Source organism: Python bivittatus, unplaced genomic scaffold (genome assembly GCF_059951505.1).
Source record: "Python bivittatus isolate LINGU-HERP-01145 unplaced genomic scaffold, Pbiv_v1 ctg000840_np1212, whole genome shotgun sequence".
Lineage (NCBI taxonomy): Eukaryota > Metazoa > Chordata > Lepidosauria > Squamata > Pythonidae > Python > Python bivittatus.
This window is the reverse complement of record NW_028277113.1, coordinates 41,386,501-41,406,081: the sequence shown is the minus strand read 5'-3', so window position 1 is coordinate 41,406,081 and position 19,581 is coordinate 41,386,501. Positions and strand designations below refer to the sequence as shown.

Here is a 19,581-nt window from a genome sequence, read left to right as displayed (position 1 = left end):
GCCCTTCTTTCTACCTCTTCCAGTTTCTCTGAATGCTTTTTAAGTGTGATGCCCACAACTAGACATAATTTTTAACACAACACAGAATAAAGTCAAAATATTACTGTGGTGTTTGTGCTGCTCTCTGAGCTTGGTTGGTTGTCTGCAGACATTTCATTACCCAGCTAGGGTATTGTATCAAATGATTTACTAAAACCAAGATATACAGTGGGGCAAAAAAGTATTTAGTCAGCCACCAATTGTGCAAGTTCTCCCACTTAAAAAGATGAGAGAGGCCTGTAATTTTCATCATAGGTATACCTCAACTATGAGAGACAAAATGAGAAAAAAAATCCAGAAAATCACATTGTCTGATTTTTAAAGAATTTATTTGCAAATCATGGTGAAAAATAAGTATTTGGTCACCTACAAACAAGCAAGATGTCCGGCTCACACATACCTGTAACTACTTCTTTAAGAGGCTCCTCTGTCCTCCACTCGTTACCTGTAGGAATGGCACCTGTTTGACCTTGTTATCAGTATAAAAGACACCTGTCCACAACCTCAAACAGTCACACTCGAAGCTCCACTATGGCTAAGACCAAAGAACTGTCAAAGGATACCAGAAACAAAATTGTAGACCTGCACCAGGCTGGGAAGACTGAATCTGCAATAGGCAAGCAGCTTGGTGTGAAGAAATCACCTGTGGGAGCAATAATTAGAAAATGGAAGACATACAAGACCACTGATAATCTCCCTTGATCTGCGGCTCCATGCAAGATCTCACCCCGTGGGGTCAAAACGATCACAAGAACGGTGAGCAAAAATCCCAGAACCACATGGGGGGACCTAGTGAATGACCTGCAGAGAGCTGGGACCAAAGTAACAAAGGCTACCATCAGTAACACACTACGCTGCCAGGGACTCAAATCCTGCAGTGCCAGATGTGTCCCCCTGCTTAAGCCAGTACATGTCTGGGCCTGTCTGAAGTTTGCTAGAGAGCATTTGGATGATCCAGAAGAGGATTGGGAGAATGTCATATGGTCAGATGAAACCAAAGTAGAATGTTTTGGTCTAAACTCAACTCGTCGTGTTTGGAGGAGAGAGAATGCTGAGTTGCATCCAAAGAACACCATACCTACTGTGAAGCATGGGGATGGAAACATCATGCTTTGGGGCTGTTTTTCTGCAAAGGGACCAGGACGACTGATCTGTGTAAAGGAAAGAATGAATGGGGCCATGTATCGTGAGATTTTGAGTGAACACCTCCTTCCATCAGCAAGGGCATTGAAGATGAAACGTCGCTGGGTCTTTCAGCATGACAATGATCCCAAACACACCGCCTGGGCAATGAAGGAGTGGCTTCGTAAGAAGCATTTCAAGGTCCTGGAGTGGCCTAGCCAGGCTCCAGATCTCAACCCCATGGAAAACCTTTGGAGGGAGTTGAAAGTCTGTGTTGCCCAGTGACAGCCCCAAAACATCACTGCTCTAGAGGAGATCTGCATGGAGGAATGGGCCAAAATACCAGCAACAGTGTGTGAAAACCTTGTGAAGACTTACAGAAAACGTTTGACCTCTGTCATTGCCAACAAAGGATATATAACAAAGTATTGAGATGAACTTTTGATATTGACCAAATACTTATTTTCCACCATGATTTGCAAATAAATTCTTTAAAAAACAGACAATGTGATTTTCTGGATTTTTTCCTCCATTTTGTCTCTCATAGTTGAGGTATACCTATGATGAAAATTACAGGCCTCTCTCATCTTTTTAAGTGGGAGAACTTGCACAATTGGTGGCTGACTAAATACTTTTTTGCCCCACTGTATTATGTCCATATCACTCCCACCATCTATTAAGAAAATTTCCCAATGAAAAATGAAATGATTTTAAAAACATTCATGCTGATACTTGGTAATTATTGCATTCTTTTTAAAGTACTTACAGATCTACTTTTATGATCTGCTCTATCAACCTCAGACTGACTGGTCTGTAGTTTTCTGGGTCCCCCCCCCCTTTTTGAACATAGAGACATTTGCTCTCCTACAAGCATCTTGTATTTCACCAGCTGTCTAGGATTTCTCAAAAATAATCCATAAATACTTGGTGAAACTATCACCTATATCCCAGGAGGCAATTCATCTGGCCCTGGAGATTTCAATTTATTCAGAGTAAAATAATATTCTCTAACCATACTTCTATCAATCCCAAATTACAATTCTGCCCCTTCATCCTGCTCTTCATAATTTCCTGCTGTGGGATATGCTTTTTATTAGAAAAAAATGAACCCAAATAAGAGTTCACAGGCTTTGCTTGTTCTTTGTTACTTGTTAGCATTTTGTTGTAGTAAATGAGAAACATGTAAACTAATTCATTTCTTTCTTTTTTTTCTAAGATATCTAAACAAGCCCTTTTTACTGTTCTTACCATCCTTCACTAACCTCAACACATTCTGACCTTTAGTATTTGAAATTCTGTCTCAGTATCAGGATTTGTTTCCCTTAAAATCAAAAACACTAGCTCACTTTCTCCCAGTGTCCTCCTGCTTCAATTTCCTCAACAAAGCATTCTGTATTGGTTGGTATCTGGTCAAATATACCTTATCTTCTTGTGGTCTATCCTTTGAAAGAGAAAGTTAGGATAGATCAAACTGAGAAAGTTGTCAGCAAGACAAGCCAGGAATTTCCTGCAAGTACCATGCTTGGCAAAGTTTGTCTCCCAACAGATATCAGAGTAATTAAGTCCCTATCACTATTGCTCCATGCCTCTTTGAAAAATCTGTGATTTGCTATCCACATCTTCTACTTGGTGAGAAGGTGACAATGAATACCAACAACAGTATGGGTTTTATTCATTTATCCTGTTTCAACAAATCAATGGATAACAGTTTTAAAGAACATTAAATATATTTATAAGATCTTAAGATGATATTAAATCAACAATATTTTAATTTTTATGTTTACTGAATACCCAGAGAATGTTTAAGAAGGACTGGCTATTAATTTCATTATATTGGAAGTGTAAAAGGAGTGAGGGGACACCTTCTCATTATATATGATGCCCAATTCATATTGCCTCATTTGGGTTTAATAGACTTCAGTTTGCTAGATCTATCTCAAACATGAACAGATTATTTTTAGATGCTGGAAAAATAATGCAAGACCGATTTTTAATCTTGGATTTCAGATCTCTATTTTGTCAGTTTATGAAAAGGCTCTTTTTCTACATAATGGAAAGACTGATAAACATTATTTTGTTGCTCAAGATTTAATGATTTGTTTAAAAGCTAGTCTGTATGTTTTCTTATATGCATTATAATATGTTTCTATTCATTCTTTTAATTTCTATTAGTTTGTTTTTATTTTTATGTTTTTTTCTTTTTGTATATTAGACCAGACATTTTTTAAAAATTAAAATTCCTGCACATTTTAACCCAGATGCTTTCTATAGCATTGCCAAGCTGAATGACTTGAACATCCGAGCTGAAACATCTCTCTATTAGTTCTATTACTTTTCAAATTACTGTATCCTCCAACTGTTATATTTCAATAATGAGAGTAATTCCACCAGGTCTGTGTTATATCTATTAATCATATTTGACTTTCTGTACTAAGATTTCAACCTTATTTTTATTTCCTATATTCTTGAATATTAGTTTTTGGGCAACAAAGGCCATTAAATTTATGAGCCAATTGTCACTGATGATTCTCTTTGAGGTCCCATTTTAGCAACACTCCCACTTTCTACAGTGCACAAATCTTCCAGTCAAGACTATTTTCATAGCCAGTTGTTCACTTGCAGTACTCTTCCCCTTTTTATTTTCTGTCATGGGCCAGAAGAATGTATATGAGCACTTCCTGAGCCCCCAAGCTCTTGAGCTTCCTTCTGAAGTTAAGTCTGTGGTGATACAGATGTAGTAGTTCTTTTATAGCATCATTTGTCCCCACATGTATCAGCAGGAAGAGATACTTGTCAGTTGACTTGGTAAGTTGTGGAAGATTTCACATCCCCGAACACTGCGCTGAGCAGACAGCTCATTTCACAAACCAATAGGTCCCCAATATACACATACTTCAGTCCCTTAATGTGAATTACCACCCACCATGACTCTTCTCTTTGTCTTCTTACAGAGGATAGTTGAATCTCCTATGCCCTTCAAGGATCCATTCTTATAGCCTAATTATGGTCTGGTAGAAAGTATACATGTCATAAATCCCAAAGACAACTTATTGCTGTACTTGCTTATACAAGGATTAGAGTTACAGTTATAGTCAGGCAGAAGTGATGATATGAGTGAGTTCAAGAGTCTAGGTCTTAGCAAGTTGCTCAAGTACAAGGGGGAGTTGGTCACAGTTGTAGGCTTCAATCTGGGGTCAGGAATTCACATAGCATGTACCACATACAGCTTCAAGGTAAGTCTGGCCCTTGTTTTATTGTAGAACCCCAGGCTCCTCAGGCACAGCTGAAGCTGTAAAATACTGAGTCTACTAAAGCCCAGCTTACATTACATATCCTCCCTTGTAAATGGCTACTCCTTTGCCTGGGCATCTTCTGGCTTTCTATACACTACTAGGATGACTTGATTCCAGTTCCATGTCCAAATCTTCTGTACCAGGTTCAGAGGCAGCATACCTCGCATGTCTCCCTTTTCTATTAGTGCTAGGGTTTGGTTTCTCTGTTTCTGAGTTGATAAGATTATTGGTCTGTTCATCTTCTAAAGAAAATGATGTATCCAGTTAATCCCTGACATTCTCTGTCCTGTTCCCTGTTCTGCAATGTCTCTTTTTCTTCCCCGAACACAGAAAATATTCTACATTTCTTTCTTCTGGTTGTTTCCCTTATTTACTCCTTTGACAATCTTCCTTATGAAGATTTGCTTTCACTGCAAGTTTTGGTTTTATATCTCTTTAGTAAATCCTTATCTTCTCTCATGTGCTGAAGTTGCTGCTCCAATCCTTTGAGTTTTCCTTCAAGGAGTCCTAAAATGTGTGTTTGCTCCAAATATATGTCAAGTTGTTCTCATGCAAGAATGCTACAAGCATAGCAGCTCATAACTCCTGTCCATTTATCTTTGCTTATTTGGGTATCACCAATGGAAAAGCTTACATTTTCTTGATCCCTTCTCATCTTCACAGATTAGTATGGTACAAAATCTTGGTTCAGAAAGAAAACTTGGTTTGTTAGGGACTCCCCTTGAATTCCATAGGCAAATTCCAGTTAACTCCCCTTTCTTTCTCTTAGCAAAAAGCAGTTTGTCAGTCACCCACAATGGGCAATCAACACCTCTCAAGGGACACCAGGCTTTTATGTTAAATATTTTTAGCACCTTAGTGTTAATGTTAAACTGTGTTTTTAATTGTCTATGTTAAAAATAGCTATTTGGAGTATTAGCAGTAGAGAAAGGTGGGGTATAAATCAAATGAATAAACACACAAGATTCAGTTGCATATGTATTTGAAAATGGGAAAAATGTTCAAATTTCTGAATTGTGATGCACATAGGGCAGTTCCATGGACTTTGCTTTCAGATGAATACAGAGGTCTTCCATAATCTTAATGCCATTCTTCCCCATTTTAAGACATGTATGGATGTGTGCATTTGTTTTTAAAGACTTGGTCTAACTCGCACAATGCAGCAATCATTCTCTTATGACAGAAGCAGGTGGGCAGATTTCTCCTCCACTACCACTACAGTAGAACAGCCAGAATTAAGAGTTAAAAGTTAAGTAAATGAAAAGATAAAGAAATATAAACTTTCTACAGTTTTCAGGGCATTTGATTTTTGCGGGACTAGACAGATCATGCTTCATTTTGGTTTGCAATCTAGATATTAATGCAGTTACACCTTGTCAAGACATAGATGTTATTAAATTATACTAATCCTTACCATTTCCACACATAGCATCCTTGAAGAAAACAACACAGGGGGAAGGGCTCTTGAGTGCGTCCATTACTTCCACATCAATCACACATGATGAAGCAACTGAGACAGGCAGAGTTTTGGGTGTTCCAGAACTGAACTCAGACTCTCTTTGCAGTGAAAAATCAGTGACAAATAGCCAAAATTGCCTCCAGTCTGGAGAAGTGCTGACTATTCCCTAGGGTTGAAAGGAAAACAAAATTAAATTACCATATTTATCGGCATATAACATGCACAGGTGTATAACATGCATCTTAATTTTAAGAAGGAAGTTTGAGTAAAAAAAACTTAAATTTAAAATAAATGACTTGGAAGCAAAATAAAGGGAGCTCTGAACTTTTTGTTTATTAATATTTATACCACTTATAAGGTAAATACATAATATGAAAGAAAAAGCACCTCTTTGAATGAAGAAAACCGGTGTTTCCCACTGCTCACGCGAGCACCTGAGCTCCGCAGAGCAGAAGGTGAGCGGCGGGCCAGTGAAAACCAGTGCTCCCCATTGCTCGCGTAAGTGCCTGAGCTCGCTCGCCCGCCGCTCACCTTCTGCTCTGTGGAGCTCAGGCACTCGTGCGAGCAGTGGGGAGCACCAGTTTTCACTTGCTTGCCTGCCCCTCACCTCCTGCTCTGCAGAGCTGCCCCGGTTACAGCCCTGGCTCAAATGAAGGCTCCACTGTCCCAGCCCCGCCACTTGAGTATCGGCATATAACACGCAGCTAGGATTTCAGCCCCAAAATTTAAGGGAAAAAGTGTGTGTTATATGCCGATAAATACGGTAAATTAAATGTTGTAAATTTAGTAAAATATTTTCTAACTGGCATAAAATTAGAGACAATTAAGCAGACAGAAACTTCAATGTAGCTAGTAGCATTTTAATCAGGGTTGACAATCTATGGAACATACGCCACATACAGCCCCACTGCACCCTGTATCACTGAAATTCAGAGAAGAAAATTGCCTAATATGACCATGACTAGATTTGAAGCTCAGAAAATAAAACAGTGGATATAGCTTCCCACTGAATGCTATACCACATTCAAAGGCGCTATACAGGTAACCCTCACTTAATGGTCACAATTGGACCAGCAACCCTGTTGCTAAATGATGTGGTTGTTAAGCGAGACATCAAGTGACCATGGTGGACTTACAACCTCACTTCCACTGCAGTCATTAAGTGATTCACCCACAGTCATTAAGTGAGACATACTACGACCACAACTTGCAATTTTACTGCCGGCTTCTCCATTGACTCTGCTTGTTGGAAGTCAGCTGTGAAGTGTGCAAATGGCAATCATGTGACTATGTGACTGTTGTAAACGCCCACTGGTTGCAAAACACCCAAATTTTGATAATGTGACCAAAGGGACACTGCAACAGTCATAAGTGTAACTACCGGTCATAAAGTTACTTTTGCAGTGCTGTTGTAACTTTGAATGGTCACTAAACGGAGCAGTTGTTAAACAAGGACTACCTGTAATTTGACTCAGCAAACCATTGCAACAAGCAAATTGGTATTGTCTAAAGTCATGTAGGCAGAATAGCATGGCTATAACCATCTTAACTGTCAAAGTGAAAGTCACTATGGTGCAGGGATGACTCTTTTACAGTCCCCAGAGCCAACTCTTAACTACAGGAACTGGAAACAGGTAGAATTTTGAAGTGAAAAACACCAACAAAACCTGTAAGTTCTAAACTTCACTTTTTCTGTTAGATTTGTATCTTACTTTTCTTCCAAGAATGCAAGGCAGCATACATAGTAGTCTTTTCTCCAATTTTATTCCCAGAACAATCCTGTAAGGTAGGTTGGGCTGAATGATAGTGACTGGCAAAGCCACCCAGTGAAGTTCCATGGCTGAAAATGGATTTGAACATCAATCTCACAGACTTAGTCCAATTTTGAGCCTACCCACTTTTCCTCATCTTTCCACTCATAGAAACTTCTGGCCACTAAAAAACATTAAGTCCTGTCCCTCTCCCATCAATAGCTTACTCTTAATTAAGGTTTAAATATAAATGTTTTCCTTATACGCATTGGTTTTCAAATAAGTCACTTGAGCATTTCATAATTACTGAGCAGTTCAAACATATGGTATGATGCCTTTGACCTAGTTCTCTTTTGAAAATTTAAAAATTATTATGTATTTTTTCTTTGAATAAGGAAAATACCAGAAGCATTATTCTTATGCTGTGTAGTGTGCTCTACTTTCTTGACCAGAAACTCTATAGGTATAAACTTGGATGTTTTCTTCCTGGATAAATTTTGACATTTTTCAAGGATGCATATAAACTAAATGATTCATAAAAGGTAATAGGAAAAACAAAAACATCTATTCTAGCAACATAAATATCCTGTTTAGGACAGGAAGAAATATATTCAACAGAAGATAAAGGTCATCAAAACAAATGATCTCATAATGAAATTGCTTACCTTTTGTAGCTCCTTCCATACTCAAAAGGGTTCCAGCTTTACACTGAGAAATGTATTATTAAATTGTAAAACTAAAATAAATACTGCAAGTAGTAATTCTTGAAGGTACTGCAGAATCACTTCAGATTAAAATTCTATTCCACTTTGATCATTTGTAATTTTTGTCATTCATCAAGGTTTTGATTTAAAATGCCTAAGCACACTTTCCTGAAAGGAGGCCCTCTCAGAAGTCAAAAGAGACATGTATAGATTGCACTATTAAAAGTATGTGATCTACAAACAGGTGTTATAAAATATCTATAAAATTAAAGTATTTAAGTTGAAATACTGATGCTGTAGTTGAAATTCTAAATAAACCCCAAGTAACTTTAAAAAGAAAAGCTCAGGATCTTTCAGGATCTTTCTTTTCTTCTCAGCACTTCTGCCATAATTCACCCATTTCGACAGCCAAACAGCCCTTTCCAGGAGCTGAGAAGTTCCTACTGGGAGTTCTACTGGCAGGCACACAACTCTACAGATACATCAGTTTATCATGACATAATCTTTCTTAGATATAATAATTCAATTAGTCTTTAAAATGTCACAGTAACACTTTTTCTTTTAACAGATTGCTATAGCTACCATATCTCTTCAGAATCAGTAATATTAGAGCTTTAATCAGATAATATTTGCATTTTATTTTTTTCAAAGAATTGTACATTAATTTTATTTATAGTCTCAAAAAAAGACTGGAAAATATGAGTGACTGAAAAAGGGTTAATAAACTGCAATGTATAATGTTTTAAATCTAGTTTTGCTGCTGTTCTCATTTCAAAATTAAATTGTTAATTGAAAGATTGAATTTTAATTATTATACTTTTTAAAGACATAAAGCAGAAACACTGGAACACTGAAATACTAACCTTTAGATTCTGACCAACAGGACTGTCAGCCAAAAAGCAAATAACAATAAGTCATTTTAAGACCATCATCTTCCTGTATGTGTGTCAATTTGTTCTGAACAAAAAGGACAGAACAGACAAACAGCAGCAGGATTGAGTTATGTGGCAGTACAGTTCCCCAAACCCAGATGGAATATATTTCCTCATTTTCCTTTCGTACCATAATACTTATTCTGGATAATAATAATAAAAAGGCAATATTTCCATTTCCCAATCCACAGAAAGAGCTGAAGAGTTTTAGTTCCACTAGCTCTCTGGAGCAGCTCTGATTTAAAAAGAAGACAAAAAGAGATCCAACTCTTAAGCACAAAATGTAGTCAGAAAAAATTATTTTTCCTGGAATAAATTAGTCTGCAAAAGAAATTTAAACTGAACCAAGGTCTTCCCCTCATATTTTATAATACAGTAGACTTGTATGAAGGACACATCCTTGCTAGCAGAGATTGAACTAGTAAACAAGTTCCAGCCATGGCATTTTATTTCTGGAATGGTTAGCCTAGGTGAATTTAATTATATTTTCACAATTACAAAATCTCATTTCCATTACGGTATACCTTTTTCCATTTTAAAGATGCTGATAAAGTTGAATTAAGTGGCTACTATACAATATTACCTACAATTAAATATTTGAACTAACATTGCTATTCAATTAGAGAAATCTGAATGAATTAATCATTTAATTTTTCATATTAATTAAAACAAGAGTAATATACATGTGAAACAAAATCATCTGGGATGTTTCTAGTGTAAAGGCTATGCTTTTAATTTGTGGCAATCCCTGAGCAAGTGGGAACATGGGATCAAAGAAACTAAAGAAAGAGTAGACATTTGAAAAGCTGTTCTACAAAGCCTCTGTTTTATCATACAATTCTGCTCTTCCCCTAAGCCTGCTCCAGGTTTGTCTATAGCCAGATGGGGGAAAAAACCCAATAGGGAGCTGTAGTGCTTACACCCAGCGGTGTGCTGGAGATGGCTTGTATCAGCTTGCAAGAGCCAATTGTTAAATTTTCAGGAACTTTGTGACCCAACTGAGAGCAGAGCTGATTGAGAGAAGCTGAGCTTCTAGCATACGAGAAGCTGTTTGGTAGCTTACAGCATGGCACAGTAGCAGCAACAGAGCCAGCAGGGCTGGTTGTTATACATTTATTAGCACACCATTCCTTACAACTGACAGAGACTGACATATGGACAAGTTTGGACACAATTAGCTTAAAGTTTAATTTTAAGAGATTTATCAGCTGCCTTATTGAATTAAAATCAATAATCTCCTTAGTCTCCCTGCACAGTTACTCTTAACAGATTTTACCTCTTTTATTGACTATTTAATATCTATAAAAATTGGGTTAACCCCTATTTTAATCAGTGCTTTGCACTGGCTAGCTTAAAATGAATAAAGTTATCAGACAGAACCATAGATTTTTGATTTGGGCCCAATCATCATAGAAATTCTGAGAAGGAATACAAGTACATCTACATCTCTATAGCAGGATTTCTCACTAAGATCTGTGGTAAGAATGGGGATTTTTACGTTGGTCTTAAATTATTTGAAACCAGGAGAATGTAACAGAGGTGTGCAAAACATTCTGTGGTAGAGCTCTGGAATGTTTCATTTTCTCCCGACACATATCGTTTTTCTCCTGTTCCACTGAAACAGGCCAATCTGAATATTTCAGGGATGGTTAATATATTTCTGGAAGTGGATTATCTAGAATTGGAAGTAATTGTATATTCTGGATGCTGCCTAGCCACTTTTCTATGGACAGTTCAGGGCAATCCACTTCTAGAAATAGACTACATCCCTTTGGAACTCTTAGATAGCCCATTCTAGGGAAACGTTGGATATTCTGAAGAAGTGAAACATCCTAGAGCTGGATCTGTATTTGAGCAGTGAGACAGCCAAGTTTATGGGTGATTCCAAATTGCTGAGGGGGTTATAAACCAAACAGACTGAAGAGCACCTAAATGCTCTCTATAAGGTATGTAAATAGGCAATAAGAAAGCAAATAAACTTTGATATGAACTGACTCTAAATCAGGCAAACCTCCCCACTAGCTTCACATGTATACTGAACTGAATTCAGTATTCAGTTATATAGATTAATAAGGCAAGAAAACTTAGATTTGTGGGTAATATTTTAATGAAGATAAACAGCAATTGTGAATAATGAAAATATGGACTATTAGGAAAGGGACTGTAAATGAAATTGCCAGCAGTATACTGGGGTTAAAGAAATCTATTATACAATCACATTTAGAAGACAATATATAATTTTGGTTACTACATCTCAAAAAAAGATATTATAGATCTATTATAATATTTGGTGCATCTGAACTTCCAAGTTCAAAGCCACTTAATATGAGCTTCAAGAAAGGGCTAATGCTTTCTTGTCCTGATTATGGGCTTCCCAAAAGAATTTGCTTAGCTATTGTGAAAGGAGGGGACGTGGTGGCGCAGCGGCTTAATGACGCTGAAAGTTGCCGGCCAGAAATGGTCGACGCTTCAGCGGTTCGAGTCCAGCCTTCGCGTTAACAGGGTGAGCTCCTGTTTCCTCCCCAGTTCCTGTCAACCCAACAGTTCGAAAACTCACGTGACTAGATAAATGGGTACTCTCACTCCGGTGGGAGGAAAAATGCTGGCGGCACCTTGCAAAAGGAGTCAGGAGCAGTTGCCGGTAAGCGCGAAACCGCGCTCGCCCGAAAAGGGCGCAAAGCAACGGAAACTCCGCCTCCTGCGCTCGCCAGCTGGGCTCTGCTCTAGGAAGGAGGCTCTGGCAAACCACTTCCGAAACACCTTGCCTTGAAAACTACAAGGACTCGTCCAAGCAGTCACTGCAGAGTCGGTAACGACTGAGCGCAGATAAAAAAAAAAAAAAATTGTGAAAGGATCATGTAGTAACGATAGACTATCGTTCTCTTCCAGTAGTTCTTCAAACCAATGGAAACTAATTTATCATCACATAAACTTTTGTGGATTATAGTACATTTCAACCGATGAATGGAGTACAGTCCTGAAGGAAGCAGTATTACATATACACACAACTATTGATGGGACATGAAAGTAGGAGGGAGGGAGAATGGTAACAGGAAATGAAAAACACTGGGGATGACCTATAAATTGTCTTAAGATTGCCTTAAATTTTAAAAACTTGTTTTTTTGTTTAAACTCCCTCTACTTCACAGTAATGTAAATGGAGAAAAGTCACTGCAGAAAAACCTATTTTTTCTTTTTTCGTAGGTACAATATTCTATCGGTAAATCTGCCCTTCAGGGATAAAGAGGCATCATGAACATACTTAGCTGTGGGGACTGAGGATTTCCCAGATGTACAACTAATTTAAACAGAGCTTGCTGGTGTCTTGTATTAAATGCTTTCAGACATGAAGCAGATGTAACCAGGAGGCATATAAATTATGCGAGAACCCAAAATGTCTGGAGCAATACTTGAGAGGCAATTTTCTTTTTCTTTTTGTAAGAGCTCACTCAACTACCACTTATTCTGTAAAAGTTAAGACAATTATTTTATTACTTACTTACTAAGTAAGTAAAATATACGTTATTATTTAAAAATAACCTAATATGATAGTTGTCTTTTAACGCCAGATAATAGTATTTAATTGTGGTAAGTAAAACAAACAAGACTCAACTTGAGAAATTTCACAGAGATTTTTAACTCCCAGAGTCTCCAAAATGTTTTGTTCCCATGTGTAAATGAATTTTAATTTTATAGAACATTTCATGTTTCATTTTAATGTATTATCCAATTTAAATCTCTGGAATGCAATTCAACCAGATATGTCATATATGTTTTGTTGGAGTCATTTGTAGAACCGTTGTGTACTGTGATGACAAACTCCAGAAACTGCCCACAAGCCATATAAAATGTTTAGTGAAAGAAAATGTTAGACCTCTTAGGAAGATAGCTTCGAAAGGAAAGGAAAAGAAGAGTTAGCCACCTAGATTATAAGGAGCAGAGGGAGGGGCAGATGAAGTCTCACCAGATATATTCAGTTTTTACTATAGTTTCTAGAGTTAGGTATTTAGTCATCTCTCATCTAATTATGTAATATTTTCAATGTCCAAATATGCATCTGATGTCATCTTTGTATCTTTCAGAGTAGTTTCTGGTGAATGCAATAGTTCCAGTTCCATCAAAATCTTCTCTCTGGTACTGTACACACAAACTTTTCTGTACATTATCCACTGTCTAAATGAATAAGATTATTTCAGGTATATTATGTTACTTCTTCAGTATCATAGTATTGTTTTTACTTTATTCTTTCACTTTATTATAAACAATGTTTCTAAACTGAATTTTTAATCTTAATATGAACCTACTGAAATTATATAATCTAGTAATTTGATTTAATAATTAGGCAACCAGTATGACATAGTGGTTTAAAGTGCTGGATTAGGACTGGGAACACCCAAGTTCATATCTGCCCTCACTCATGGGAACCAACTGGGTGACTTTGGGCTAGTTATTTTCTCTGAGCCCACCCCACAGGATTGTTGCTGTTGGGATAAAATGAAGGGAAAACCCTATGTAAATAATGTTAAATTTCTAGAGGAAAGACAAAATATCAATCAAACAAACATAGTAAGATGGAGACCCTCTGATAAAACTCTTAAGGCATCAAACTTTAAGGAATTGTGTTCTTGATCAGGAATAGGCAATCTTTCTGGGCTGGTGAGCATATTTGGAATTATGAGAACACGTCACTGATCTTCTCACAAACTAATTGCCATAAGGAAAACTGCACTGTTACTGAACAGAACCAATGAACATGTTGTTTATTCTAAAAATAGCAAACACCTAGGCTTTCATTCATACATTTTAGACTTATTTTAAAAAGAAAGAGCTATATACATGGCAATTAATAGAAGACACATATAATTCATTTACTACTTCAAGACCAAAGAACAATTTCAATGTAGAAAGTGACTCCTACATTTCTGGAGAAGAAATTCTCTTGCCATCAAACCCAAAGGACCCTCTAGTACATAAAAATATTCTCATTTAGACTGACGACATATTCAGTGGTTTAGTGTTCTAAGGGTTGGACTGGGATGAGAAGAATCAGGTTCAAGTGTCTGTTTGACCAAAGTGGGTGATTTTGATCCAGTCACTCCCTTTTAGCTCAGCCTATCTCACAGGATTTTGTGCAGATAAAATGAGGGGAGGCTCCCATGTGCGCACACTAAGCTCTTAAAAGAAAGCCAGAACATAAATGCAATAATAATTAAAAATAACTAGTTGGTTTACAAAGAAAGATTATTTACATAAAAATAATACCTGCAGTCTTCGATATACAACATATGCCCAAAAACTGCAACGCTGAGGTAAATCACCCATCTGAAAAACAATTAAAATTGGGCCTAATATTTAATTCCAAACTATTATGTTAATAGTTATGCTGATTGTAAAATTTTTAAGGAAAAAAATACCTTGTAAATTTCCTTGAGACTATGAACAGCTGGGGGAAAATATAAATTTGAAATTTGTTCTTTTTCATCTGCATCAATGTAATCAGGGTGAGCAGCAAGAATGTAACAGAAACTAGGAGGGAGCTGGTTAGCAATAACCTGCTGAAAATAATCAAAATAAATACAGGCATTAAACAAATGAATGATCTATATTAAATTAATTTACGTGGTACAGACTAGAAAGTCCATCTAAATAAGGGAGAAGAGTTAGTAGCAGCTAACAACTTCTCCTCCTTCATATGTCAGAGAATTGACACTCTTTGCAAAATAAGGAATAATATTTCATTCAAACTTTCTTGTGAGCCTACATCCACAAATTTATGTCACAAAAGAATACAGCTAAACACAAAGCAACAAATCGCTGAAGTTGTTTTTGCCATGATAATCATGGCCAAAATGCATTCTAATATTTTCATTTCTTCACAGGATTTCTGTATCATTTAGAATATTAGCATCTGGGTGAATTTGACAATAAACAGATGAAGCTGCATAACTGAGAAACAAGAAAGTTGCCAAACTGAATCTTGAGCAGCAAGAGGATAATTAGGGACATGAATAGTAGAAGATAAAGTAACATTATATTCTCTTTATCTGTGGCTGTTATGAAAACAAATTTATTTTATTTGAAGATTTTATAAAGCAATACTATGCTAATTACAGTGGGGCAAAAAAGTATTTAGTCAGCCACCAATTGTGCAAGTTCTCCCACTTAAAAAGATGAGAGAGGCCTGTAATTTTCATCATAGGTATACCTCAACTATGAGAGAAAAAATGAGAAAAAAAATCCAGAAAATCACATTGTCTGATTTTTAAAGAATTTATTTGCAAATCATGGTGGAAAATAAGTATTTGGTCACCTACAAACAAGCAAGATGTCTGGCTCTCACAGACCTGTTACTACTTCTTTAAGAGGCTCCTCTGTCCTCCACTCGTTACCTGTAGTAATGGCACCTGTTTGACCTTGTTATTAGTATAAAAGACATCTGTCCACAATCTCAAACAGTCACACTCCAAACTCCACTATGGCCAAGACCAAAGAGCTGTTGAAGGACACCAGAAACAAAATTGTAGACCTGCACCAGGCTGGGAAGACTGAATCTGCAACAGGCAAGCAGCTTGGTGTGAAGAAATCAACTGTGGGAGCAATAATTAGAAAATGGAAGACATACAAGACCACTGATAATCTCCCTCGATCTGGGGCTCCGTGCAAGATCTCACCCCGTGGGGTCAAAATGATCACAAGAACGGTGAGCAAAAATTCCAGAACCACACGGGGGGACCTAGTGAATGACCTGCAGAGAGCTGGGACCAAAGTAACAAAGGCTACCATCAGTAACACACTATGCTGCCAGGGACTCAAATCCTGCAATGCCAGATGTGTCCCCCTGCTTAAGCCAGTACATGTCTGGGCCCGTCTGAAGTTTGCTAGAGAGCATTTGGATGATCCAGAAGAGGATTGGGAGAATGTCATATGGTCAGATGAAACCAAAGTAGAACGTTTTGGTCTAAACTCAACTCGTGGTGTTTGGAGGAGAGAGAATGCTGAGTTGCATCCAAAGAACACCATACCTACTGTGAAGCATGGGGGTGGAAACATCATGCTTTGGGGCTGTTTTTCTGCAAAGGGACCAGGACGACTGATCTGTGTAAAGGAAAGAATGAATGGGGCCATGTATCGTGAGATTTTGAGTGAACACCTCCTTCCTTCAGCAAGGGCATTGAAGATGAAACGTGGCTGGGTCTTTCAGCATGACAATGATCCCAAACACACCAGCCGGGCAACGAAGGAGTGGCTTCATAAGAAGCATTTCAAGGTCCTGGAGTGGCCTAGCCAGGCTCCAGATCTCAACCCCATGGAAAACCTTTGGAGGGAGTTGAAAGTCTGTGTTGCCCAGCGACAGCCCCAAAACATCACTGCTCTAGAGGAGATCTGCATGGAGGAATGGGCCAAAATACCAGCAACAGTGTGTGAAAACCTTGTGAAGACTTACAGAAAACGTTTGACCTCTGTCATTGCCAACAAAGGATATATAACAAAGTATTGAGATGAACTTTTGATATTGACCAAATACTTATTTTCCACCATGATTTGCAAATAAATTCTTTAAAAAACAGACAATGTGATTTTCTGGATTTTTTTCCCCATTTTGTCTCTCATAGTTGAGGTATACCTATGATGAAAATTACAGGCCTCTCTCATCTTTTTAAGTGGGAGAACTTGCACAATTGGTGACTGACTAAATACTTTTTTGCCCCACTGTATAAATTTTAATGACATAATGCTCTTGAGAGTTATTTCTTGATAATTACTCCAATCATAAAGGAATGGGAGTAATGAAAACAGCTTCACCTTTTCATTTCCATTTTTGCACATGGAGTTTTTGAAGCATCACAACCTACCAAAACTGCAATTCATGCCCCAAAACACTGTATACCCATTTCACGTCCTGACCAACTATAAATCTCAGATACTTTCACCCTATTTTGTCCATATGCATGCAAATCTGGAGTTCACAAACAACACCTTCAACTATCATTGCTTTACTGAAGTTATCTAACAGTTAAGTGCAAAGGATGTTGGCCAATCACTGAATTTACCCCCACACAATTTCCAGTGTGAATTAACAAGAAACCTGGCAAAGCATAAAAGCAAATATATTTCTAAGTTTCTCATTTCACTAGTAGACATAACACACAAATGTCCTTTGCATCAATTTGTGTGCTTTTATGTTGCACAAAGCATTCTTCCTTATAGACCGCAATAGTGGGTGTTGTGCATATGGGGGGAGGGACTGGAAAGAACTTTCAAGGAAAGACTGATTTGTGAAGCACTTAGTAAATCCACAGAAAAGCCAGAAAAAGGTATTACTCTGCAGCTAATCCTCGACTTATGACCATAATTGGGACTGGAACGTCTGTCGCTAAGCAATGCAGTCATTAAGTGAGTCTTGCCCGATTTTACAACCTTTTTTGCCGTAGTCATTAAGTGAGTAACTGCAATTGTTAAGTGAATCACATGGTCGTTAAGCAAATCTAGCTTCCCCCATTGACTTTGCTTGTTGGTAGCCCTCTGGGAAGGCCGCAAATGGCGATCACATGACTCCAGGACACTGCAACCATCGTAAATATATGCCAGTTGCCAAGCGTTCGAATTTTGATTATGTGACCACAAGGATGTTGTGATAGTCATAAGTGCGAGGACCAGTCGTGAGTCACTTTTTTCAGCATCATCATAAGTTCGAACAGTTGTTAAACAAATGGTCATAATTCACCAGCAAAGCTGGCAAATCAGCTTTGCTGGTGAATTATGATCCCCATAGCAGTAACCCAGTGACAGTTTCATGCTGGTGAAGGAACATTTCTGGGTTTCCCCCAAACTGTTCAGAACACAACTAGCATGCTGACAATAGGCAGGGAAGCATAGCAGTGGTAGACTGTATGCACACAGGGAAGGATGAAACTGCTTAAACGTGTATGTCTTCCACTGCTAAGAGAGAAAAGGGACAACCTTCATTAAGCAGGTATCTAAACCAGTACACCAAACTGGCTCTCATTTCAGAATTATCTCTTACTAAAGTATATACCAGAAGTTCCTCCTTTTTGAGGATACTATTAAAAATCATTAAGAAATTAAGAATAAAAGCCAGAACCAAGCATACCCCATAACTTCTGCCCTAACCATAACTGCATTTGTTTCATCGTTCAAGTCCTACATCACATAGATCCACCTCCTGCTTTAAATTTTACACAAAGAGCACAAGCCTCAACATACTTTAATCTAAAGTTTAATGTTCTCTAGTGTCCCTCCCTGATTGATGTTATAATTAAGTAGGAACCTTCAAGAACATTTTATTCTTCTGAGATAAGATGTACCAAAGTGAACAGATTTTCCATTCATTAGATGTAAGAGGAAAGTTGAGAGAGGCTGTGAATTTATTCCCTAACAGCCACAGAAAAACCTCCTTGCATATTGAATATGCAAAATCACACCCACTCTGTGCAGCACTGGTCTTCTCTACTTCTACAAGAATTAAGTAGCAGTTAAAGATATGAATATTTCTGTTCAATATTTGAGAGAGACTGATTTCAGTGGTTAACCACAAGGATATTGTAGTTTGCCTCATTATCGTCTTGAATATGCTTTTACGTCTGAAAACAACAGTTGGCATACTGTATTTAGCAGGAATTACATCTTCCATGCTAGAATGTATTTTAGCTATCTTTCTCTCCCAAACTGCAATGGTTATAAGTCAGTACAACAGCACCTCAAAATCTCACTAAATTACTGTCAAGTTTTAAACTATAACAAACTATGGTATTTTAATCACTGCAAACAGCTTTGTATATATTATTAATATTTACTTCACATTTTCTTCATTTTCACAGCTAACAGTGTTGTTTTAAGATGCATAAAGAATTCTATTACAGAGGTTTATCTCCTTCATAAATTTTTCTAGCTCTGGTTTTGTGTAAGACTGTGATAAAATTTGATGGTTGATTGAAGAAAATAGAGTATCTCCAGCTGAAGAAGCCACTCTCTGAAGACTTTAAAATGAACCAAGGGCAAATCAGACTAATTTGGAATTTCACATACACAAATATACTAAACATTTCATTTTTAACTCCCTTCAGGAATCTCAAATTTTGGATGCTTTTGCTTCTAAATTTAAATCCTTTTCCATAGAATTAAGATTATAATATTTTCTATACACATTACCAAATAACTTGGAACAGTAATTATTGGTGATGTTATGTTAAGGGGAGGAAAATACAATGTTTAAAATTTAATGAGGGAATTGAGAAGTTAATTTAGTTAGGAAAACTTATT

The 19,581-nt window shown here is 37.3% G+C and overlaps 1 protein-coding gene across 2 annotated transcripts in view; it reads right to left on the bottom strand.

Annotated features, from left to right (window-relative positions):
• The window catches only part of SPIDR (scaffold protein involved in DNA repair), a 199,618-nt gene that overhangs the window by 22,379 nt on the left and 157,658 nt on the right, over positions 1 to 19,581 (bottom strand). For both annotated transcript variants that reach the window (XM_088130630.1, XM_088130632.1), the window contains exons 13-15: positions 14,715 to 14,855; positions 14,563 to 14,622; positions 5,869 to 6,079 (exon numbers count right to left, since the gene is read on the bottom strand). In XM_088130630.1, the coding sequence (XP_087986756.1) occupies positions 5,869 to 6,079; positions 14,563 to 14,622; positions 14,715 to 14,855 (412 nt within the window). The remainder of the gene's footprint in view (positions 1 to 5,868; positions 6,080 to 14,562; positions 14,623 to 14,714; positions 14,856 to 19,581) is intronic.